General features: G+C 35.7%; 1 protein-coding gene across 3 annotated transcripts; it reads left to right on the top strand.

Annotated features, from left to right (window-relative positions):
• Positions 1–437: 437 nt before the first annotated feature.
• PNISR (PNN interacting serine and arginine rich protein) lies at positions 438–26603 on the top strand. 3 transcript variants are annotated; one of them, XM_024551751.3, is made up of 13 exons: positions 439–571; positions 6742–6823; positions 8682–8796; positions 10222–10410; positions 11777–12000; positions 13403–13574; positions 14912–15102; positions 19008–19145; positions 20321–20420; positions 21164–21217; positions 22274–22444; positions 23618–24704; positions 24951–26603. In XM_024551751.3, exons 3-13 carry the CDS (start codon positions 8709–8711, stop codon positions 24979–24981), a joined length of 2445 nt encoding a protein of 814 aa, XP_024407519.1. In that variant the 5' UTR covers positions 439–571; positions 6742–6823; positions 8682–8708; the 3' UTR covers positions 24982–26603. The 3 variants fall into 3 exon arrangements, with proteins under 3 accessions (XP_071075756.1, XP_053769562.1, XP_024407519.1); XM_071219655.1 differs by lacking the exons at positions 19008–19145; positions 20321–20420; positions 21164–21217; ... (1 more) ...; positions 23618–24704; positions 24951–26603 and having other exon boundaries at positions 438–571; positions 14113–14952; XM_053913587.1 differs by lacking the exons at positions 11777–12000; positions 13403–13574; positions 14912–15102; ... (4 more) ...; positions 23618–24704; positions 24951–26603 and adding an exon at positions 10638–11768 and having other exon boundaries at positions 438–571.

The following is a 26603-nucleotide window of genomic DNA, read 5'->3' as shown; positions in this document are numbered from 1 at the left end:
GGCCAGCCTGAAATGCTACTCCAGGAGCACCAAGCAACCTGGCAGTTGTTCATTTTGATCCTTTGGTCCTTCCGTAGTCTGAAATTAGTTCCACAAACTCAGCCCTCTTTTCCGAAGCTAGTATTCCTAGTGAAGAACCTCCTCCTTTTGGAGGAGGATAGCGTTGTTAAAGTAAAAAAAAATCAGGGCGTTCTGTACAGAACACTTAAGCTCTTGGCTTTCTGACCAATTAAAGATGAAAATGGGTCGGGTATGTATGGCACTGGCTTCATTAAGATTAATATGCAGGAATGTTCAGACACTTCCACGGTGTGTATACTACAGAGTCCCGGTGGTATTGCCCATAACAAAAATGGCGCGGAAACACGTTAGTTGGGTACCGTTTTGCGTTCAAACACCAGGATGCCGGGACCGTATGGCTTCAGATGACCAGCGGATGTTATTGTTATTACTTCCGGGTGAGACTGCTCGGGCGCCATCTTGTCTTGTTCCTGAAGAAGTAGAAGCCTTGAAAGGGTTGGAGAGATATTACGCGAACGGTGGCAACAACGGTGTGCCGGAACCACAGTGGGTAAGTGGAAGAGAACGGTTACGCATGGGAACTTGCCGGGCCATTACAACCACCTTGGTTTCTGTGGCGAAGGTAGCATAACTTAAAACACGTAAGCTGCGTACACTGTTTGGCGCGACCGCTGGAACCTCATTCCCTTACAGCCTCGGCGTCCGTCTGACTTTCGGTGAATCAAAACGGTCCTCTCGATTAAAAGGAAATGTTCCCATGAAAGAGAGCGCTCAAGACCCCTTTCTCTTAACTGTGGGAGTTTCTTCTCGGGTGAGAAGGGACTGATTCTTCGGTTCCTGACCCGCCGTTAAGCATTGCGCGTGCGCAGTGGGAACCCCCTGTGGGGAGGGGGATGCGACGGGGCGGAGGAGGCGGAGGGCCCGGATCTGGACCCTAAGCGCTGTGCGGCTCAGACTACGCAGGCGCAGCCAAGGGCAGAAACGACCTGTTAACTCTATTGAGTTCTTTAGTTTGTATTTTTCTTTTTATCTGGTGATGGGTATTATCTGTTAAGCTCCACGAGGGAAAGAGGAAGTGTCCAGTATTTCAGTTGTATTATCCTGTGGTGAATATTACTGTCATCTGAACATCTCGGGACTCGACAAATTTTGATTGTAGGTGGTTATTTAATAGAAGAGCAAAATAAACTTGGAATTTCTGGTTGGAGGGCAGCAAGGCACAAACCATAAAAACAAACCAGAACACTGTAAAGATTCACTCGTTGGACTGCTTTGTAAAGTGTCCTGGAGCTATAGGGAAAGTAAATGTTTTTTCAAGGTGTTCTTAGGAGTCTGTAATTTTTGTTTTACTAATAGACTTTATTTTTTAGAACAGTTTTTGATTTACAGAAAAATTGAGTAGATAGTTCAGAATTCCCACATAAACACCCCAAACTTCCATTATATGTAGTTTCTCTTGCTGTTAACATGCATTAGTGTGATACTTTCGTTGCACAATTAATGGGCACACTATTATTAATGGACACAATGTTGACACATTATTATTACTGAAGTGTGTGTTTATTCATATTTTCTAGGTTTTAACCCAGTGTTCTTTTTCTGTCCCGGGATCCCATTTAGGATACCATATGTCATGTGTCTTTAGCCTTCTCTTGGTCGTGACAGTTTCTCAGGCTTTCCTTGTTTTCAGTGACTGAGGTTGAATTGTGTCCCTCCAAAATTCATATGTTGAAGTTCTAATTCATTATCTCAGAATGTGACTTTATTTTGAGATACTATCTATAAAGAAGTGAAATAAGTTCATTAGGGTAGGCCCTAGTCCATTATGACTGGTATCCCTGTAAGAAAAAGGTTAGGACTCAGAGAGAAGACCATGTAAAGACATAGGGAGGAGGCATTCATCTACAAACCAAGGATAGAGGCCTCAGAATGAAACTAACCCTGCTGACATTTTGATCTTAGACTTCTAACCTCCAGAAGTATGAGGAAATAAGTTTGTTATTTGAGCTTCCCGGTCTGTGGTACTTTGTTATGGCAGGCCTAGTAAATTAATACAATGACCTTGATAGTTTTGAAGAGTACTGGTCAGGTATATTTAGGATGCCCTGCTATTGAAATTTGTCTGATATTTTTCACATAAGACTGGTGTTAGGGCTTTTGGGGAGGAAAATCACAGAGGCATCATATCAAGGACACATACTATAAGAATGACTTCCCACATTGACATTGACCTTGATCACCTGCTTGAAGTAGTGTTTGTCAAGTTTCTACACTGTAAAGTTACTCTCCCATATCCACTCCTCCCTTTCATACTGTACTCATTGGGAGGAAGTCCCTTTGTACAGTTCATGCTTAAGAAGTGGAGTTATGTTCTCCCTCCTTTAGGGTGGAGTATCTACATAATTTATTAGAATTCTGCCTGGCAGATTTGTCTCTTCCCTCCCATTTATTCATCATATATTTATATCAACATGGACTCAGACATTTATGGCATAATTTGTGTTATAATTAAGTACTATTTTATTTTTTGCTCACTTTTTTTTTAAGTTTTGGACTTTAGGAGTTCTTTCAGTTGTCTGCTATGCCGCTTTGGCATGCCCTCATTCTGTCCTTTCCTCTCCCTCTGCTCTCCCTCTTTTGTTCTTTCCCACTTTCTTTCTAGTACTACAAGATGCTCCAGGCTCATTTTGTATGCCCCAGTTCTAAGAATCAGCTCTTTCTCTATAGATCCCTGATTCCTTTTATCATAGAATGGTATGAGAACCAAGATATGTACTGGGGTGTTGTTACCTTAGACTCTTGCTTTCATTTGTTTTTCAGATATCACTTTTATTGGTATCTATAAACAAAGTATCCAATTCTCCAATTTTTAAAAAATACCTCTGTTAAGCTGCAAGTTGCAAAGTATCCCAATATATATCAAAATGCATGTTGCATAAAGTAGCAAATTTTTTTTTTTACCACATTTCAAATGATTACAAGATTAACTTTTACTGGTGCCATTTCCACCTAACCTGAGTTGAACAAATGAATTTTTTATTTTGAGGCCAGTCATCTGGTGTGTAGGACTGAAAGGACGGGGGAGAAGAGGATTATTACATTTTGTAGTTTCTAAACTTTGAATTTGATGTGAGAAATATTTGACAGTATGCATCAAAGGATAGATGTGCTTCTGTATCTCTTTGATTTTGCAGTTGAGAGGGAAAGGAGAGAAAAAGAGAGGGAGAAAGAAACATCGATCTGTTGCCTTTCGCAGGAGTCCCAACCTGGGACTGAAGGTGCACCCCAGGCATGTGCCCCAATTGCGAATCTAACCAGAGACCTTTCGCTTTGCAGTAGGATGCCCAACTAAGTGAGTCACACTGGTCAGGGCAAATTTTCATTTTCATTTATCTTGTCTCATAGTCTATAATTGTCATTTAAACAAGTATTTATTTTTAAGAATCTCAAAGCAATGTTCTAATACAGAGAGTCATCTTAAGAGATGGGTAAGATGAATGATGGTCATTTCTGATTGTATTAGTTTCTTAGAGATTCTATAACAAATTACCACTAACTAAGTGGCCTAAAACAACAGAAATTTATCCTTTCACAGTTCTCCAGGACAGAAGTCTGTAATAAAGTTTTCAGCAGGGCCCTGCTGGTGTGCTCCCCCCCCCCCCACCCCCCTCCATCTGTCTCTTCCTTCCTCTTTAAAATCAATCAATAAAGAAAAATTTAAGAAAAACCTGTAGATTTATTTCTAAAACTACGCTCATGATAAAATAATTCAAAGAATACAGAAAAATATAAAATAAAATATAAAAATTCCCTGATCTCTGTTTTCGCTATCCAGAGCTTAGCAGGGTTTTTTAAATTTTATTTTTATTTGTTTTTAGGGAGAGAAACATTAATGTGCAAGAGAAACATTGGTTGCCTCTTGCCCACTCCCAACATGGGACCTGGCCCACAACCCAAGCATACCCTGAACAGTAATCAAACTGGCAACCTTTCAGTTTGCTGGACAACACCCATTCCACTGAGCCACACGAGTCAGGGCGAGCTTAGCAGTTTTAACAGTTCTGTGTAATTTTGGAATTTTGTATATGAAATTGCATTCTTAAAAAGGAAAAAACCTCAAGTGATGTCATCATTCATGCTGTATCACCTAGGTGTTCCCCACCCCCCTCCCCCCACTTAATACAATTTGTACATCAATATATTTCAGCATATAAAATTACTGGCCCTGGCTGGTATGGCTCAGTGGGTTGAGTGCTGGCCTGCAAATGGAAAGGTCACTAGTTTGATTCCCAGTCAGGGCACATACCTAGGTGTGGGCCAGGTCCCCAGGTGGGGGTGTGCGAGAGGCAACTGATCAAATGTATCTCTGGCATATCAATGTTTCTCTCCCTTTCTTTCTCCCTCTCTTCCCTTTTCTCTAAAAATAAATAAATAAAATCTGAAGAAAAAAAAGTCTATCAGCCAAGGCTGGGTTGCTCAGTTGGTTGGAGCATCAGCCCATGCACCAAAAGATTATGGGTTCGATCCTCAGGGCACATAGCTGGGTAGTGGGTTTGATCCCTGGCTGGGCATGTAGAGGAGGCATCTATCTGATTGATATTTCTTACATCGATGTTTCTCTCTCTCCTTTCCTCTCTCTCTAAAATAAAAAATAACATATCCTTGGTTGAGGGTTTAAAAAAAAAAGTCTACCATATTTTTTTGTATGGCTGAATAGGAGTCCACTGTATGGTTCATTCTTAATCTATTGCCCTTTGGTTGAGAATATCACTAAAAAATGTTCACTGTTACAAACACACTGCAGGTTTTTGAATGACATGGTATCTTCATCCATGGTTTAAGTCCTTCAAGTGGAATTGGTGGGTCACAATTTTGATAAAATACTACGATTCTGAATTACATTTTCTTCCCAAAAGACTTAATCATTTGGTGCTTTACCAACATCCTCATTTGGCACTCATCCTCTGTAGCCAAATCAAGTCTCTCAACTGCAGATTTACTTGAAGAATTTTATTAAATAGCTCCTAACTTCTTACTTTCTTGACTCCTGTTACCTTTGCATGTTTTTATTCTGCTCTACTTCTCCGAGTTTCACCTCTCCATATTTTTCTCAGCTTAAGTGTATCAAACATTGTATTTGACTAGTAGCTTTCATAAAAACCTTTGGAGGAGAAAAGCTTTGGGAAACATAGTAAAAGTAGAAGTGGTTGGTTTTAACAGAAAAATGGCTACAAGTAATACAACTGAAACTCTTGAAAATATACAAGTAAAAATCTCTGTGTATAGGAAATTTTTAATTTTTTTTCTTTTTAAATAATAAAAACTTCAATGTGAAGAATAGGGACAGAAAGATTTTTTTCCCCCAAAGATAAAATGAAATCTGGAAAAGTCTTAGATTGCTTTCAGAGAAGAAAATGGAATTGAGTAGAAATGGGTTGGCTTGATCAGCTTTCCCCCTACTAGTTGTAAACTTGAGGAAAGCTATCAAAAATGATGCTAAGACAATCTTGGTGTTGATATTAACTGCTGCTTATTGAAGCTTCCTGTGCTGAGTTTTCATGCATTTCTCATTTAATACTCACAATTACCATGTGAGATAGACACTTACCATGTCCTCCATTTTATAGATGAGAAAACCAAGGATTAGAGAGTAGTTTATTTGCCCACATTCATACAACTAGTGAGTGGTATAGGTAGGTATCATGAATCAGAACTTGTGCTCTGAAGTCTAGGTGACATGTGAGGACCAGAAAACTTAAAAGGAGAACTGAAAAGTTTGTCCGTAAAAACCATTAAACATAAGTAAAAGAAACTTTGTTTAGAGGGATTTCTAGAAAAGTAAATCTATGTATTGGAAATGATGGTAGGGAGTCAATACACATCATTTTCACCATTCAAGTGATTATACTAAGCACATATCTACTTACAACTCCAGTAGGCACTGTATAGCGCTAGTTATAATGCCTGCATTGTATGAGTTTACAGCCTACAACAGGAAAATTATGTATTGAATTCTAGTATGCCATTAGAACTTTGGAAAATACCAAGCTGTTCTTACGCCAGATTCTTGGTTCTCATAAATGTAGATCAACAGCTTCTCTGTCATTAACCTTTAAAAGTAAACAGAAAGAAGGAGCTACAGACCATTTATTTGGTGTTTAGTGACTGCTATGTGGAGGAAGCTGACCTGTACCTTTTGAAATATAAACGGATGAATAGAATGTCTATCAGCTTTTGAAAAGCTGTTGATCTAGTGGGAAGAAAATGAATCTATGTGAGATAGGCTGTTCTTTTCTTGCTGGTGTTAATTTTTAAACTTAGAATTCCATAGAAAAATCTAAATTAATGCATTTATTACTTTGCTTGTACCAGTCAATAATACCAGGTGGGTGAGATGTTCTTTTCAAATTCTTTCTCAGCATATATGACAGTCCCTAAATTGTTTGACACTGTTTTCTGTTGTTAATGATTTTTTCAAGTAAGTAAAAAAGATATTTTGAAAGAAAAAATGTTGAAAAGTGTTGCCTTCTCATTTCTGATGTACCTGTCTCCCTTAACCTTATAATGGTAAATACTTCATCATTATAGCTAGTGGAATAAAAAGTTCCAAATTAACTTAGAGATGATCACATTTTCATGTTACATCTCTAGAACTTATTTTTATTCTAATTTTTCATAATCTAAGAGCAAACTTACACTCCCCCTTTTTTTTTTTTCCAGGACATAAGTAATCTTGGTGCTGTGCTTCTAAGCTGTCCCTAGTATGAATCAATCTAAATTTTAAACAAGGTGAACCTCTGAGGTCAGTCAATATAGCAGTTGATATTTATTCTGGGTTTGTTACTTTTTAATTAAAATTATAATTTAAGTTACTTTTCAAGGGCTGTAATGAGTCATTTACTTTTTAAAGGGTTTTAAAGGTATAGTTGGAAAAGAGGAGTGGGGAAGAAGGGGAAGAGGAACAAAAATCAATCTGAAGAGAGATTAGAAAAAGTATAATTAGCCCTGGCTGGTGTGGCTCAGTGGACAGAATGCCGGCCTGCAAACTGAAAGGTTGCTGGTTCCTTCCAAGGTCAGGGCAGATGCCTGGGTTGCAGCCCAGCCCCTGGTTAGGGATGTACAAGAGGCAACTGATTGATGTATCTCTCATACATTGATATTTCTCTCCCTCTCTTTCTCCCTCCCTTTCCCTCTCTCTACAAATAAATCTTTAAAAAAGAGAAGAAAAGAAAAAGTGTATTTAGCTTGGAATTAATACCCAGTTCAGTTGTTGACCTCTACTGTGGTGCTATTTAGTGCCTATTTTGCTGTATTTTAAAAATGCCACTATTCATGCAACTAGAAGATAAGTGCACTTGACTCATAAGTCAGGGTAAGAAAGGAATGCATCTTCTCTAATCTGCAGTGTTCTTCAATTGAGAGGTCAACATCTGTCATTGATAGAATTATAAGATATTCTGAAAATGCTGCAAAGACTGGAGTTTTAAACTCTTAAGAGCCTGAGTATAGTAGCCATTGCCCCATTGGAGTTGGTGTCTCTTTCTTGTTATCTGGCTTCTTTTTGTAATGCTGCAATACTAAGGCTTTGTCTTATTTTTAGAGGAAAGGGTCAGTCTAGAAGGATTTATTTAGTAAACATGTATTTAATGCTTACTTTATACTAAGCCCTGGGATATAAAAATGAAGAAACATAATGCTGCTTTACCAGATGTATCATTGGTTCTTGAACAAGGTTATATATCAGTGTTGGATAAAGTACAAAGATACTGGATGTATAGGGTTTAAAATTTTTACTATGAGAGTTTTCAAACTAGTTTATGGGAAGGTAAACTAGTATGAGACCCCTCCTTCCCCATACCCATTATCTAGATTTAATATGTATTAACATATGTTCTCTCCCCTAATCTTTTCCATGTTAAAGGAATCTGGTCTTGTAAACTATCCACTTGCTGGATTTATTTGTTTCTTTTGATACTGTTTATCTCATTCCTTTGTCCCCTTATAGTTCCTTCACACTAGAAGTGAGATCGAAAAGCTTGATTGGATTCAATTAAACATTTTTGGTGAAAATATTTATAGTGATTCTGGGGACATAATATTGTATCTCATGAGGAGACACCATTACAGATTGTTAAATCTGTAGGATGATATTTCGACAACCTTTGAATTATGATTTACTATTACTTCTAAGATTGTCTGAATTGTTTTATTAGTTTGGCAGTATGGAAGTTTTTAAAATATTCTACCTTAAGCATTAATTAGCTGTAATTATTTAGAAGGAATAGTTTTCCTTCATTAACTGGGGCTATTTGGTTTCCCTCTTCAAGGAGTATTGGTTGAGGGAGATTAAATCACATTTTTTTCTTACTACTTTCAAAATAATTATATTTCCAGAAATTTATAGTGGGGAGAAATTAGGTTTTTTCCCTTTTTGAGCGAAATTGATTTGATGCTTATCACCACACTGACATCAGTATTAACATGAAATTTTCTATTCTTGCTTGCCAGCCTAAAAATTCCAGTTGCCTCTGGCAACCTATTGACCAGAATTTTTGAGCTCTGATCACATAAATGTGTCATCATGTAATAATTTCCATGTGAGCTTTTAAAATTAAAGAACTCTCATCATTTTTAACTTGTGTTCATTTTGTTGAACATAGAAAATCCAATATATTTTTAAAGTCAGTATGTGGGATCAAGGAGGACAGCCTTGGCAGCAATGGCCCTTGAACCAACAACAGTGGATGCAGTCATTCCAGCACCAGCAGGATCCAAGTAAGGACACAAACTGAATTTGGAGGGTGGGTGAGGAAAAACATATGGAGATAAGTGGGGGATATTCGATCTGATTAAGGGAGATGGAGTTGGAATTGGTTTATTGGATCATGTTACAGTCAGTATTTAATCTTTAAAACTAGTTCTTTTTTTCTAAGGAAAGTGGAGTCTTTTTTTCCCCTTTTTAAAAAAGTTTATTGAATTTATTGAGATAACATTGGTTAATAGGGTTATAGGGGGTTCAGGTGTACATTCTATTACACATGATTACAAAATCTTCCTTAAATGTGTAATTTAAGTAAAGCATACTTCTGTTAATTCTGAGTCTTTCAATTCTGTGTAGATAATAGTCAGTTAATGGATGCTAAATCATTTCTCTTTATTATGCAATATTTCAACCATAGACAGATATAGAAAAACAGTATAGGGAGCCCCCATTTATTAGCTTTAAGTCATGGTTAATTTTGTTTCATTGGTATGACCCCTTCCACTGCCCTACCTTTATTGGCTTAATCTGAACCTATTTTTTAAATAACTACATAGTATTCTATTATAGCACCATACTGTAATTTAATTGACCTACTTTTGGGTAATTGATTGGTTATAGTTTTTACTTTTAAAAACAATTCTGTAATTTCATATGCATATCATTATTCATGTGTCCAATTATTTTCTTACGAAAAAATTTAAGAACTAGGTTTGTTAGATAACAGTTGCATATTTGGAAAATTTTAGATAGACATTGCCAAGTTTAACTCCATGTGGATTATGCCAATTTATGTTTCCATCAAAATGTATGAGAATATCTTTTTAATCTTTACTAAACTGAGGTGTGAAAAATTATCTTATTTTACTTTATTTCCTTTATTAATAATATTAGATCTTAAAATGTTAAGTATAGAAACTTGAGAAGGAAAGGAGGACCTTTAAATTAGTAGGGACAATGAATTTTGAGTAAAGAATGACTGATAAGTTGTTAGAAATATATTTTGACTAGAGAAGAGAGCCTTAACTAAAAAAGGGTGACTGAGGAGGAATAGGGAGTATAGATAGCTATACTCATCCAAGGTCTTCAGGGTCCAGTGTAGGCCTGAAGGAAGAATTTGTTTTTGGTTTTTTTTTTTTTAAGAGTTTTAAAAACCTCAGTAAACTAAAGTGCAAAGGATAAATTTTTTATGAGTTAATAATATTAGAAATTAATTGGTTTAGAGTGTTTTTGTGGAGTCCTTTACAGGAAGTCTCAAGTAGTTTATTTTACTTTGTACCCTGAATATAGGTTCTTTTCTTAGTATCCTTTTGGTCATAACATTCAGTAATACTTAAAATCTCTGGTAAGGAATTGCTGGGATGCTTGTTTTACTTAGAGGCACTATTCTTTTAGCTCCTGTATTTTGAATGATAAATTTTGCTGTGTTAAATTGTTAGGCCAGATTGACTGGGCTGCATTGGCTCAAGCTTGGATTGCCCAAAGAGAAGCTTCAGGGCAGCAAAGCATGGTAGAACAACCACCAGGAATGATGCCAAATGGACAAGATATGTCTGCAATGGAATCTGGTCCAAACAATCATGGGAATTTTCAAGGGGATTCAAACTTTAACAGGATGTGGCAACCAGGTTTGTTGTTTATGTTTTCCAAATTTTAGGACTGTTTTTAAAATAAAAAAAGATTAAACTTAAATTGTTTAATTTGCTTAGCCTTGTGACTTCTTGATATTAATGCTTAAAGAATAGGCAGTTTTAATTAGATTTGACCTTGAAATTTTGTGGTTAAAATTATTCTGTACTCAGTCTGCTAGCATTGTGGCACTCAGTTGATTCTTTTCTTGGTTCTTCATTCCTAGGCTGACAGGGGCTGGGAACACTGGAAACCTCACTTGGCATCTAGGGAAGAGAGCATTCTATGGTCTCTCTTGCAACCTCTGGCCTTTTCAGAAGCAGGACTGGCAGAGCAAAACATGTCTAGTCTCTAAAGAAAAATTGTGTCACTATGTGACAAATTAGTTTGTCAAATATACTCTGCCCCTACCATCTACCCATATTTACTTCCCTTTTTTTACATAATGAAGATCTTCCATAGGTTTTTATCTGTTTTGTTTGTTTGCTTGCTTGCTTTTTTACTTCACAGTATGATTTAGATTCCTTGATGCTAGTTCAGTTTTCCATCACTTGTGCTATTATTTTTAATAGTCACTTCAATTTATTTATAGAGGAATCTAACATTTAAGTGTGTTGATTGGTGAAGTCATATCTCCCTTTCCCTATTAATACTTATTTTTGTTTCTCAATGTAAGAATGGAAAACTCAGAAAGTAATTCACCAACATCATTTTTAAAAGTATGACAAACATTTTAATATTCATTATTATGGAGAGTAGTTCATTTCTAGTTTTCTTAAAGCTATGCTAAATTTTCTCAAGTTTGAAGATGTTTTAGTTCCCATGTTTAAGTTTATAAATAACTCACCCTAGCATTTCCACTTCCCTGACTTTGCTCTACGGGTTTTCTTTGTGACCTTGGCAAATGAATTATTACTTTGTGCCTCAATTTCCCCTCCTGAAATTGGCAAAAATAATACCTATTTGTCCCTACCTCACAGGGATGTTGTGAGGATAAATGTGTTCGTGGAAGAAAGAAGTTATATAAGATCCCTAAGCATTATTTTTATGGTGTTGTTACTGAACAGAAATAGAAAAGTTCAACAACAACAAAAAAAATTGCTGTGGATTTTGTTACATTTATTAAAGATAAATTTGGGCATTTGGTTTCCATTTGTTTAGGATATGAATTAAGAGGAGTTAGGTCATTTGAATTATTTCTTAGATTAATTCATTGCTTATTTTTAAGGTATACAAAAGGAGTTTGACCAAGAAGTCATAATTTGTATATTCATTTATTTACTGAGCTATCTTGAGAGTTAAAAATTTTGTGTTGATTTTGTTATAACTCCCTGTCGAATGTTTTTATGCCTAAATCCTAAATAGAATGGGGAATGCATCAGCAACCCCCACATCCCCCTCCAGATCAGCCATGGATGCCACCAACACCAGGCCCAATGGACATTGTTCCTCCTTCTGAAGACAGCAACAGTCAGGACAGTGGGGAATTTGCCCCTGACAACAGGCATATTTTTAACCAGAACAATCACAACTTTGGTGGACCACCCGATAATTTTGCAGTGGGCCCAGTGAACCAGTTTGACTATCAGGTGAAAGATATTTTATTGCTTTAATATTGTAGATGTGCACATAATCCATTCTTTGGAAGTTTGTCTCACCAAGAAAGAGTACCTGAGATATGTGTTTCACTTTTCAGTCTTATGCAGATAAGTGCATATTATGTCTCAGAAAAGTTACCAGTTTTTAAGTATTAAAATCATTTAGATTTTTTTTGTGTGATTTGCTTAGGAAAGTGGTATAGAGGATCATTAGGGAAAAATTTGGATAAAATGAAGATGTGCAAGTGCAAGAGTTATATGATGTTTTTTAATTTATAATTTCAAAATGGTATATTTAAATGTTCAATAAAGTTTAGAAAATGCACAGTAATTGAATACATTATTTATCAATAAAATTATGGTTAAGACATGAAGAACATAGATGATTTTCTAAATGCAGTGCCTTCTGCTGTGTAAAGTTACGACTTTTTCTAGTGCTGTCATTTTTTTTTTCCATTCTAATGTAACATTGGAACTGTACATAATTTCCTTTGGAGCATCTAATTCATTCCTAGGGACATAGAACTCTATGGAGAATAGTGTCATTATTTTCTCAAACCACTCTGCTAGGCTCTACCCTTAAATTATAATGCTAGGTGTCATTTTGAAATTGTAATTGTTACCTTATAAAGCTATCATAATTTAAAATTTTGAAAAATAAAACCATACATTATTTCACTGATCATATGGGTAATGAACATAAATATAAGCAGTAGTCACCTTGAGACAGTAATCATCTTATTCATACATATTCACATACTTGTTGCGTACTCATAGTTGATATACGGATATGGTAGTTTTTGTGGCAGGAAGCTTCTACCTGTACCACATTTGCTTGGTATATTCCCTTGCTAAAAAGACAAAGAACTCTGTTGGCAACTGGCTTAGAAAGGCCTCTGGAAATGTAAAATTAAAGAAAATACTTAATATAATGATTCATTGACTTTTATCTTTGTTTAAAATAGCTATTTCTTGCAAGATTATAGAAATAACCTAAATTCACAAGCACTGGAAAGTTGAAATCGATTTAAAATTTTTTTCCTCTATTATCTAGTTACAGAAAAATTGACATTTTGATTTTATGGTAGTGAAAGGATTAGTTAAATGGATACAGAATGAAAAAGTTCACATATATCTTTTTCTTTGCTTCTTAAAAATAGTGTATCCCCTGGATTTTAGATAGCTGTTGCATTTTTGTAGGCAGAAAATATTTTTCTTAAGAAAAGTTAGCCTAGGTTCTTGGGGTTACAGAAATATTGGTGGGTATTAGGACCGTGGAGTTCTTGGATTTGCTGCACACATGGATTTCTACTGTCCCAGTTCATAACACACGTGTGTCCCAGAGTATATATTGTATGACTGTGAAGAAAAATAAACTGCAATACTCTTTCAGCATGGGGCTGCTTTTGGTCCACCGCAAGGTGGATTTCATCCTCCTTATTGGCAACCAGGACCTCCAGGACCTCCGGCACCTCCCCAAAATCGAAGAGAAAGGCCATCATCATTCAGGGATCGGCAGCGCTCACCTATTACACTTCCTGTGAAGCAGGAGCCTCCACAAATTGGTAGCTATTTAAGTTTAGTGAACCACAATTGGCATTTCTTGATCACATAAAAAGGATATCTTATTAATACCTCTGATATGTTAGGAATTGATACTTTAAAACCTATTATTTTATAGTCATAAACCTTAAAATTTCAAAGGAGATTTGTTTAAAATATTAAAAGCTTAATTTTCTTTAAAATAAATCTTTACCTTTAAACATAGATTTGGTGATAAGATATAAATTTATCATGGCCATAGCATTTTAATCTATTGTTTTCACTGTTTGATTACATTATGCCAATATCTGAGCATTTCCCCCTTTAAAACCACCTACTTTTTCTCTCTGGTTTCTTTCCACTGTCAGTTCATCTGATACACTGCTGCCAGATTAATTTGCCTTTTGTTATTTCACTTTCCATAAGTATTTTGTAGAAATTTTCATTTTTTTAAAAATTATTTATTGATTTTTAGAGAGAGAAGGGAGAGAGAGAAATATCGATTTGTTGTTCCACTTAATTATGCATTCATTTATTGATTCTTGTGTGTGCTCTGACCAGGGATTGAACCCGAAACCTTGGCGTATTGTGACGACGCTCTAACCAACTGAACTATCCGGCCAGGGCGAAAATTTCATTTAAGTAACATACTAGAACTAACTAATAATAATAATTTTCAATGATAAATTATATATTTATGCTACTGTACATCTGGAAATCCAATTACAGCAATTAATGGACCAGAACATTTAGGTCTTTCCTTATCACAAAGTAGACATTTTAGGGAGATTATTGTTTCTTTTGTAACTTAAAGGAATAAATTAAAAAGTATTCCAATGGAATACTTGTTTAAGTGAATTTTCAGTGTGAAAATGGACTTGTGTTTGACTCTCTTCTGTCTTAATATTTTAGGGAGCAGTGTAGTGTAAGTTTTGCTCTGAAATACCACTACTTATTGGCTTGGTAACCTTGAGCACATCTCTTAATCTCTTTGGGTCTCAGTTTTCTTGTTTGCAAGAGATCAAGTAATGGTAGTGGTTATATATGACCTTTTTTACAGTTGAGATGATGGTTTAATGTGCTTTCTAGTGCCTTGGCATATTGTAAACATTAATACAATGTTTATACTGCTCTTAAGAGTATTGATTTGAAAGAAAAGCATGATGTTTAATGGGCTGTTTTCATTACCACTGTTTTGCTGGACAATGAGAATGATAGCATTTGTTAGAAACACTCAAGTGGCACCAGCATTCTTTTTCTAAAAAATTTATTCACAAGTTTGTAGAAATTCAGGAATAAGGGTATACATTTGATTTTTACTTAATTGACTTACACATTTTCTTTTTTCCATGTGAAACAGATGCAGTAAAACGTAGGACTCTTCCAGCCTGGATTCGGGAAGGTCTTGAAAAAATGGAACGTGAAAAGCAAAAGAAGTTGGAAAAAGAAAGAATGGAACAACAGCGTTCACAGTTGTCCAAAAAAGAAAAGAAGACTACAGAAGATACTGAAGGAGGTGATGGCCCTCGTTTACCTCAGAGAAGTAAATTTGTAAGTAGAGTCCCTGGACCTGAAACTCCATTTGATATTCATATGAAAAGGTTATTGAAATGTTTTAGTCTATAGAAAAATAATGTTCCTGAGATTACTTTTTGCAACTATATTGGGGATTTTGTTTTTATATCATGTATATGTTATTGAGGGTAGAGTAAGGACAAAGGGGTCATTGAGTTTATGAAACATTTCATTCTGGAGAGGAATTTTTCAGTGGGATTCATGATAGATTTTACCTTGACAAACATCTGTATTCTTGGTTTATCAGGACAATGCTTTAATTAGCTGAGCTACCAGGCCAGTGCAACATCTGTATTCTTTTGTTTTGGCACAGTTAACACCCTAGTGGTGGTTTCTAAAACAAAGCTAAGTTAAAATGACACTAGAGAATAAATCTGCCTTTTTGATCACTTAGGTAAATACTTACACTGTGACCTGGCTGGTGTGGCACAGTGGATTGTGCGCTGGCCTGTGAACCAAAGGGTCACTGGTTCAATTCACAGTTTAGGGCACACGCCTGGGTTGCAGTCCAGGTCCCCAGTGGGGGCGTGTGAGAGGCAACCACACATTGATGTTTCCCTCCCTTTCTTTCTCCCTCCCTTCTCCTCTGTCTAAAAAATAAATAAATAAAATCTTTAAAAATAAATAAATAAATACTTATACTAGAGGATGTAATAGACTTTATAGTTTTTGACATAAACACTGAAAGTAATACAAAGTTTTAAATATTTAAATGTTCATCAGTTGAATGGCAAGAGTGGCTTAGGAATTTTTTTTTAATATATTTATTGATTATGCTATTACAGTTGTCCCATTTCCCGCCCCCCTTACTCCAGTCCATCCTGCCCACCCCCTCCCTCCCACATTCCCCCCCTATAGTTCATGTCCATGGGTCATACTTATAAGTTCTTTGGCTTCTACATTTCCTACACTATTTTTACCCTCCCCCTGTCTATTTTCCACCTATCATCTATGCTACTTATTCTCTGTACCTTTACCCCCCTCTCCCCCTCCCACTCCCCTATTGACAAACCTCCATGTGATCTCCATCTCTATGGTTCTGTTCTTGTTCTAGTTGTTTGCCTAGTTTGCTCTTGTTTTTGTTTTAGGTGTGGTCGTTAATAACTGTGAGTTTGCTGTCATTTTTACTGTTCCTATTTTTGATCTTCTTTTTCTTAGGTAACTCCCTTTAACATTTCATATAATAATGGCTTGGTGATGATAAACTCCTTTAACTTGACCTTATCTGAGAAGCACTTTATCTTCCCTTCCATTCTAAATGATAGCTTTGCTGGATAGAGTCATCTTGGATGTAGGTCCTTGCCTTTCATGACTTGGAATACTTCTTGCCAGCCCCTTCTTGCCTGTAAGGTCTCTTTGGAGAAATCACCTGACAGTCTTATGGGAACTCCTTTATAGGTAACTCTCTCCTTTTCTCTTGCTGCTTCTAAGATTCTCTCCTTCTGTTTCATCTTGGGGAATGTAATTATGATGTGCCTTGGTGTGTTCCTCCTTGGGTCCAGCTTCTTTGGGACTCTCTGAGCTTCCTGGACTTCCTGGAAGTCTATTTCCTTTGCCAATGAGGGAAGTTCTCCTTCATTATTTGTTCAAATAAGTTTTCAATTTTTTGTTCTTCCTCTTCTCCTTCTGGCACCCCTATAATTTGGATGTTGGAACATTTCAAGACGTCCTGGAGGTTCCTAAGCCTCTCCTCATTTTTCCAAATTCTTGTTTCTTCATTCTTTTCTGGTTGGATGTTTGTTTCTTCCTTCTGGTCCACACTGTTGATTTGAGTCCCAGTTTCCTTTGCATCACCATTGGTTCCCTGTACATTTTCCTTTGTTCCTCTTAGCATAGGCCTCATTTTTTTATCTGGTTTTCGAACAGATTCAACCAATTCTGTGAGCGTCTTGATAACCAGTGTTTTGAACTGTGCATCCGATAGGTTGGCTATCTCTTCCTTGCTTACTTGTATTTTTTCTGGAGCTTTGAAGTGCTCTGTCATTTGGGCCTTTTTTTTTTTTGTCTTGGCGTCTCTGTTACTTAAAGGGGCAGAGCCTTAGGTGTTCCCAGGGCGGGGTAACGCTGGTCACTGGGCTGTGACACTGTACGTGGGGGAGGGGTCGAGAGGGAGCAATGGTGCCCGCTCCATTCTCCACGGGATTCCAGCCACTCCCTCTGCTACCCACAATCAAACTGGGCCCCTCTGGTGCTGGTTCCCGAGTGGGTGGGCTTATGCACACTCTAGGCCCCTGTGGGTCTCTCCAATGACCTCTCCCATGAGGTTGGGAGTCTCTCCTGCTGCTGCCCCAACCCCCACGGGCACTTTCAGTCAGAGGTTTGAGGCTTTATTTCCCTGCGCTGGAGCCCTGGGTTGCGTGTTCTGCTTTGCTCTCCGCCGTTGGTCTGGTTTATCTGCTTTATCTGTGCGCGAATGTGGGGCCGCGGGGTGCTACCCACCGCTCTGCCTGCCCTATTCTCCGCCACTCTGAGTCCGGCCCTCTCGGTTTATTTGTGTGCGAATGTGGGGCCGCAGGGTCTGCTAGTGGTCAGACTGCCTGCCCTGTTCGTCCCACACTCTGCCAGTCTCGGTCCCGCCACGGCCACGCGAGTCCTCTCTGCCCCCATTGCCCGTCTCCGCCCCTCCTACCGGTCTGGATGAATGTTTATTTTTTATTTCCTTGGTGTCGGACTTACTTGCTGTTCGATTCTCTGTCAGTTCTGGTTGTGCGAGGAGGCTCAGTGTGTCTACCTATGCCGCCATCTTGGTTCCAGAATTTTTTAATTTAGCAGTAGTGTGCTTCTACCTGGTAGGATAGTCACAGCACTGGCTTATACCCACTTAGGAGTTGGGTCTTCCTCCCAAGGCTGTTTTCTGCTTCAAAAATAAATCTCCAGGACAGCAAGGTAACTAGATTTAAGAAGACATTGATTTTGCTTTAATTCCATAAATGCCAAAAATTACTTTTATTTTTATAAAGGACCATGCCAAAGATGTGTTCTTTGTTCTGGGTATTACAAAATAAACTACAGACTCCCACTGTTAAAGTTTACCTTGAAAACTAAAAACAAAAATCTTTACTTGAAATAGTTGATTTCCAGAATTGGTGGTTTTTTTAAGGTAAAAAAATTGGAGATTATCCTCCTCCCAGATGCCTTTGGGCTTGTGTTACATGAATTCTTCTCCTGGTCCAAATGGTCTTGCCATAGTAGTATTTAGGTGATCACCTAACTTTTACTCAATAGGATTGCTAAATGTGACTCTGGAATACTTCTTTGCCTAAAGCAGAGTCCCCTCTTTAAGTAAGCTACACTGTTTGGATTACTGAAAACCTAACACTCACACAGAGACAGACAAAAACTGCTGGTTTTTCCTCCATCTGAAGTAGACCCCATTTCTAATCTATCTATTGATTACATAGCTATAAAGAAGCAAATTTCACAGACTTTTAGGGCCAGCTGAGATCTGGAAACTGACTACAGATTTTTCATTTTAAGTCACATGCTTTTAAGTAAATAGCTTACATTTACAGCTGTAAAAGTAACACTGAATAATATGATTGTGGTTCATTTACCCAAAATTCTCAAACCACTCATTTCAGCCATCATATATAATGGAAATTAATTAAGTCAGTCTCTGGGCATGATGTGGTTATTTATCAAATAAGCTCAAGATTGACTAAGGAAAAAATTAAATTGAAAAAATAATTAAAATAATTGAATCTCACAAGCCATCTTATAATCTTACTCTTATGTAGCACTTTACCAAATGTAATCTGTCATATCACTATCTGTTTCATAAACTTTTTATTTAACTTATGGCTTTAATGTAGGATGGGCAAAATAGTGATTTTAAAATTATAAGCATGAATTCGGGGTATACATAATACTACTTTTTTTAGGATAGTGATGAGGAAGATGAAGATGCTGAAAATGTTGAGGCTGCAAGCAGTGGAAAAGTCACCAGAAGTCCATCTCCAGTTCCTCAAGAAGAGCAAAGTGAACCAGAGATGACTGAAGAAGAGAAAGAGTATCAAATGGTAAAAATGTAAATTTCTTTTTTTAATTATTTTTTTGAGGTATAGTTGACATAAAACATTAGATTACAGGATTTATTTTGTTTACAATTTGTTAAAACTATTGGTTGGTACCTTGAACATTTAAACTGAGAGTTCATGAAACAGTTATATTCTATAGATTTGCTGGGCAATTATGTCTGCAAAATCCAGGTAACACTTATAATGTGAAATCACAGCTTATAAAGCAGTTATTAAATACATTCCCTAATACCAATGTTGTAATTAAACAATATTTTACTATATGACACCCAAGGGAACATATCTGTTATTTTCTAAAGTGTGTTTTTTGAATACTGGGAATGATTAAAAGACTTCATATAAAATAAGTTTAGGAAGCATTGGGTGGGAACATAGGTAAACATTTCTTTATTGTAAGACTTCTCAAAGCCTTATTATGTGAAATGTGTTTTTGTCATTTTTCTGAGATTGGGAATAAAAAATGCTGCGTTTCTCATATTGAAAGCCAAGTGATCTTTGGAATGTATTTAGCAGATGTTGATTCAGCGTACTCTCATTTTATTAGATGAGTACTGTGGTCTGGAGCCCAGAGAGTCTAGGGTACTAACTGTAGTAGTCCACATTTGAAACAGCTCTTGTGTAGCCAAACCAGTGCTACAGTCCAGCTCTATTTCAAGTCTGTTGTACTACTCTATATCACAGCAATCAAGAAAAAAGAGACTTTATCTGATGAAATGAAATAACTGCCTTTTCCTTATTTTTTTCCCCTCAAATTTTACTTTGAGCCGAGGGTTAATGTGAATTCCTAAGTGAGTTAAGAAACTAGTGTTGAACTGCTTACTAGTAATATTAAATGAAAGGATACTTCTTTCAACTTAAAACACCTATGGGAATTTTTATTAATAGGGACTTCTAAAATGTTTCATCTCTCAAGTTAGATTCAGTGTCTCTCTATACAAATAAACTCATTTTTCCCCTTTAATCCATATGATTTTTAAATTTTTTTAAAGTTTTGGTATTTTAGAACAATTTTCAAGATACTCTATTCCTTGGAATGGCTGATGTGGTCTCATCTCTAAAAATGTCTTATAAAATGGGTTTGCCTTTAACTTTTTTTGAAAATGTCAAACTGTATTAGTAACTATAATAATAAATTAGAAATAATGTATATTCCTTAGATGTTACTGACAAAAATGCTTCTGACTGAAATTCTACTGGATGTCACAGATGAAGAAATTTATTATGTAGCCAAGGATGCCCACCGGAAAGCAACTAAAGGTATATTGTGGGTGTTCTTGGCTTGTTTTTCTGGGGGTGTTTTGGTTTTGGTGGCTATTTTGGACTTTTTTTTTGTTGTTGTCGTCCTTGTTGAAATAACTAGCTGATACTTGAAATTCTCTTCTTGCATGTTTTACTCCTTGGGAAAGTTTAGATTTATAGGCACCATATTACAGCTACACAAGTATTTTTGTTTTATCCAGTCTATCTGAGCACAAATTACTAATGATGCTGTTGTTCTATAAAATGTATTGTGGAAGATTCTTGATGTTCAATTTATTTCACCTGATTTTTTTTTATAGATACCATGGCATTGGTGTATGACTTCTAATGCAATTTAGTTTTACTAATGAATTCAATTATGAACCTTCAGTGTTTTCGCAGTTTACCTCTTACAATTCCTGCAGAAGCTAGTGATTTTCCCACCCAGCCCCAAATTTTTAGTAACACTTAAAAAATATACTGAAAGCAAAATTTAAATGATGGGCCATACCTCAAAAATAAAAATAAAAATATGCTGTCAACATTTTTTCTAATTATAAACCAATTTCAACTCACATCAGAATTATATTTTCAAGGCCAGACATGCTACTGGTTTAAAATGAATGTTATGTTTTTAATGTTTCTTCTCTCCCCAAGAAGCAGCAATAGTAGTAGATTTAACAATACCATAGACTCTCATGACTATGAAATCGTGGCTATTTGTGTTAACATGTTGTTCCTGTTGTTGATGTGATACAAAGCTCCTGCAAAACAGCTGGCACAGTCCAGTGCACTGGCTTCCCTCACTGGACTCGGTAAGTGTTCTCCTTATTTGTGAGAGGGCCTTAGAGGGAAAAATCACACTTACCTTGTCTCTCTACATGTTCTGTTTTGAAACTGTACTGTTCCTACTTAGTTTATAAAACCTAGGTCTTAGGGTTATATCAGTTTCTAAACGTTTGCCTATTTTTTTTTTCTTTGTAGCAGTCACAATGCGATTATTATAAATGTGACATTCGTAGTTTATTGAGGCAAGTTATAATTTAGCCATGATAGTATTTAAGCTCACTTTCAGAATTATTGCATACATGCCTTAGAGAAAAGCCTATCTAGTAATGCTTTTAAGGACCTTTATTTAGATTGTGTTACAGCAAGCCAGGTTTACCATAGAGGAAAGGGTTTATCTTATATTAGAATAGTAATGATGTGTTCATAATTTGTTATTTGCATGATACATTATCAGGTATATAAAAGCTTGAATTTGCCTTTTCCATATCTTCATTTCAAATTAATCTTTGTGAGGATCAACGGAAATGGCTAGAACCAAATGCTCATGTGATTTTATTAATAGTATTTAGATCATTTCAGGGTGGGGAGTAGTTTTAGCATTGTATCATTTCTGTATAGTCAGAATTACAATATTCTAATTTTTTTAGAGAAAAAGTACGTAGCACAATAACTGGGAGATTTCTAAGCTTTGAACAACAAAAAAGTAAATTGTAAAACTGTTTTCAGGATCATCATAAAATTGAAGGTAGTTGAATTGATTGTGCTTTAGTGAGGCTTTGTTACTGCCCTATTAAATGGTTTTATGGGTTAGCATGGACATTAAAACAAAACCATTATCATGATTCCTTTATGGTGATAAATATATGAAATATTCCAGAAAGAATAAGATACCAAGTATCAAGTTTCATGGGGTCTATGAACTCCTTAAGCATTGGAATTTATACTTCTCCCCACCCCGAATAAACATAGTCTTCCAACAAAATTCAATGAAAAAGAGAAATGAGCTTTCTTCTCGAACCTTAATAAGTTTTTAGTGCACAGAATGGTTTTTCCATATGATAGACTGGGCTTTATGCACACAGGTGGACTGGGTGGTTATGGATCAGGAGACAGTGAAGATGAAAGGAGTGACAGAGGCTCTGAGTCATCTGACACTGATGATGAGGAATTACGGCACCGGATCCGGCAAAAACAGGAAGCTTTTTGGAGAAAAGAAAAGGAACAGCAGCTGTTACATGATAAACAGATGGAAGGTACATCTTTTAGATTCACTTAATTTTTGTCCAGTTTTATTTGTTTGTATTTTCATTTTTCTACCAGCCTAAAATATCAAAAGATGGAATCAAGGCTAGATTATAAATAATATGAGATATAACTGAAACTGAGGTTTTTTGCTCATTTTCAATCTTTACCAAATATAAAATCAAAATTATAGTACTCAAAATATATAATTAAGATAAGAGAAATTTGGGAGGGATTAATTTCAGGGGCTATAAATTACGTATTTCAGTGTATTTTAACTTCTTGTTAAAGTTCTTAAAATGAAAAGATGATTTTTGAAATGGAATAAATATGCTTGTAAAACTATTGAAAAGTAATTTGTAGCTAGGGTAATTAAGGATATGTAAAATACTGCAATAAGTACTATTCTTAACAGTTTACATAGGAACAGTGAAATAATATTTATTTAGAATTTCTTTTTTGAAAATTCTCATTTGGACAGTTTGAAAGGTAATTATTAAGAGTTTGCAGCCAAAAAATTCCTATAAATTATTTACTACCTGTAGGTTGCCTTATTGGATAACAGGGAAATTTTTTTCTTTCTTTTTTTAAAGTTTTTTAAATTTATTTTTAGAGGGGAAGGGAAGGAGAAAGAGAGGGAGAGAAATATCGATGTTTGGTTGTCTCTCATGCACCACCCACTATATACTTGGCCTACAACCCAGGCATGTGCCCTGACTGGGAATTGAACTGGTGACCCTTTGATTCACAGGCCAACGCTCATTCCACTGAACCACACCAGCCAGGGTGGAAATTTTTTTCTTACTTGCTTCAAATGTACCTCTCTCTGCACCTTGATATTCTGTGGCTATACTGTCCAGGAGGTTACCTAACTGCATGTAGCTCTTGAGCTTTTGAAATATAGCTAACTCAAATTGAAATGTGCTGTAGGTTTAATATATACACTAAGTTTCAAAGACTTTATGTGAAAAAAAGATATTTCAGTATTCTTTTTAATTACATGTTGAAATAATTTTTTATATGGGTTCATAAAATTAATTTTACCTGTTTTTACTTTTTTAATGTAGCTACTAGAAAATTTGGCATTGATTATGTGCCTTTCTTTATTGTTATAGTTTGGTAGTATGGGAGTTTTTCATTGTACATTTGACTTTTCTAATTATTTTTGTTTTTTTCTATTTCAGAAGAAAAACAGCAAATTGAAAGGGTTACAAAAGAGATGAATGAATTTATCCATAAAGAGCAAAATAGTTTATCATTACTAGAAGCAAGAGAAACAGACGGTGATACGGTTAATGAAAAGAAAAGAACTCCAAATGAAACTACGTCAGTTTTAGAACCAAAAAAAGATCATAAAGAAAAAGAGAAACAAGGAAGAAGTAGATCAGGAAGTTCTAGTAGTGGTAGTTCCAGTAGCAATAGCAGAAGTAGTAGTACTAGTAGTACTGTCTCTAGCTCTTCATACAGTTCTAGCTCAGGTAGTAGTCGCACATCTTCTCGATCTTCTTCTCCTAAAAGGAAAAAGAGACATAGTAGGAGTAGATCTCCAACACTTAAAGGTAGACGAAGTCGCAGTAGAAGTTACTCTCGCAGGATTAAAATAGACAGCAATAGGGCTAGAATAAAGATTAGAGATAGGAGGAGATCTAATAGAAATAGCATTGAAAGAGAAAGACGGAGAAATCGGAGTCCTTCCCGAGAGAGACGTAGAAGTAGAAGTCGCTCAAGGGATAGGCGAACCAATCGGTCCAGTCGCAGTAGGAGTCGAGATAGGCGTAAAATTGATGATCAACGTGGAAATCTTAGTGGGAGCAGTCATAAACATAAAGGTGAGGCTAAAGAACAAGAGAGGAAAAAAGAGAGGAGTCGAAGTATAGATAAAGATAGGAAAAAGAAAGACAAAGAAAGAGAGCGTGAACAGGATAAAAGAAAAGAGAAACAAAAAAGGGAAGAAAAAGATTTTAAGTTCAGTGGTCAGGATGATAGGTTAAAAAGGAAACGAGAAAGTGAAAGAACATTCTCTAGGAGTGGTTCTATCTCTGTTAAAATCATCAGACATGATTCTAGACAGGATAGTAAGAAAAGTACTACCAAAGATAGTAAAAAACATTCAGGCTCTGATTCTAGTGGAAGGAGCAGTTCTGAATCTCCAGGAAGTAGCAAAGAAAAGAAGGCTAAGAAGCCTAAACATAGTCGATCGCGATCCATGGAGAAATCTCAAAGGTCTGGTAAGAAGGCAAGCCGCAAACACAAGTCTAAGTCCCGATCAAGGTAGTATACTTTTTAAAGTATTTTGTCTGATTTTTAAAACATTTGACTGAATTTATTCAAAGTTGAAAGTGTCCTTTCTCTCTCTCTTTAATAAACTCAGTTTGGTACTTGATAAATGATCATAGCCTTAAGTAATTTTAGAAATCCTATATAATATTATTTATTTAAAAATTGCATTCTTTAGTTTAAAATACATTTTTATTTTTAAATTTTGTCTTTTCCCTGTTTTTTTTTTTTTTTTTGCAGATCAACAACCCCTCCCCGTCGTAAACGCTGAGGAATGATGTGGCAAGAATGCCATGATGTTTAAAAAATTCCATGAGTTTTAAGGGCTTGTCTCATTATAGAGGCACATTGTGGCTGTGTAGGTGAAACCAGAATTTTCTTTTTATCTGTATATAGGTATACTTTTTCCAAATGCTGCTTCAAGTTAATAGGATTTCTTTGTATTACTTTTTTTTTTTTTTCAAAAAATAGTGCACAATAAGAATATAAACATGCCATTCTCTTTCAGCTGTAATGTTCTTAAAATTATTCTCAAATGTACTGTGATGTCAATAAAGCTCTTTAGTTCATTTTTGTTAACCTCTTGCACCTTAATTTTATGATTTTATTTTAAGGAACGTACTTTTATAAAAAGGCAGCTGGAACTTTGTATAACAAGTTTTAAAGGTACTTCCTCCCATTTGCCCCAAAGAAAATGGTTTTATCTCAATAGTTTGTCAAAGCTTGTAAATTGTACCCATGGATTTTTGTCAAATTCCAACTTTAAGGGTGTGGAAGAGGGCCAGACACAGACCTTTACTTTTCATTTGGAATCACTTGACAGCTTTCTAAACTTTTGCTATTTGGGGGATTTTCAAGTAATATATTCTCTGTATAAAGTATGGTTCGCTCCTGTAAAATGAAATTGCTGGATTCAATCCAGCCAGTGTACCGATCAAAGTTACTTATAAGGAATGATTGTGTTTGACACTAATAGTCAAGTCTGGAAATATATTCTGCAGTTACCCACTTCCATTTTAGAAGCATATTTTAAACACTTTGGGGGTTATTATAGAAATAAGACTCACAGTTCAATATATTTATTTATATTTTTAAAGTATATTATGACCTCAGCTCAGTGGAGGAATGCTGTTTTATGCAGGCTTGTGTCAGTTTCATAACATTGAAATGATTTGGTTTTGTCAGTTCTTAAAATTAGGCTCAATGAGTGGTTTAGCCATATAAGGCAGTCATAATTTATGAATAAAATGAAGGCTCCACGGGCATTCTAATGCTCAACTGCTTTCAGGGTTTGTTTTTATGTGATTATTCACTTACGTCACAATAGTCAGATAAATCTCTGAAAACAAATGCTTTTAAATCTTAAAAAGAGCAGGTGCAGGTCACAGAAATGTTTTAAAGTATGCCTTTTTACCAGCAATAATTCATTTAAAATAAGCCAGATTTTTGCCAAGATCAGTGTTTCCTCAAAACAAAGGTAGAAAATAGATTTGTATAGTGTGCTCTTGTACCTCTACATAAGTTCCTGAATAATTTGGAACAGCTTATGCATTTATCTAGAGGAAATAAATCAACTGTGAATAAATGCATGTTTACCAAAATGGTTGTTTTTACAGTGCATTTAGTTCTGGTATTTATAAAGTTGACATTTCACAGAATAACTTTTAAATAGTTTAGAATTCTATATAGTTTAGACATCAGTCACATCTGGAGACAAAATAAAGTGTGCAATATTTTTTATGTAGGTGAGCTAACATGGTATATACCTAATTGTAGAATTATCCAATTAATTTGTAATAGATAAGTTGTATAACATTTTCATATCTTAAAATGTTTTTTAGATCAATCTTCAAGTGAAATAATATTTTCAAAATAAAATTCTATAGAAAAGTT

Source organism: Desmodus rotundus, chromosome 11 (genome assembly GCF_022682495.2).
Source record: "Desmodus rotundus isolate HL8 chromosome 11, HLdesRot8A.1, whole genome shotgun sequence".
NCBI lineage: Eukaryota > Metazoa > Chordata > Mammalia > Chiroptera > Phyllostomidae > Desmodus > Desmodus rotundus.
This window is presented reverse-complemented; position numbering and strand designations above follow the sequence as displayed.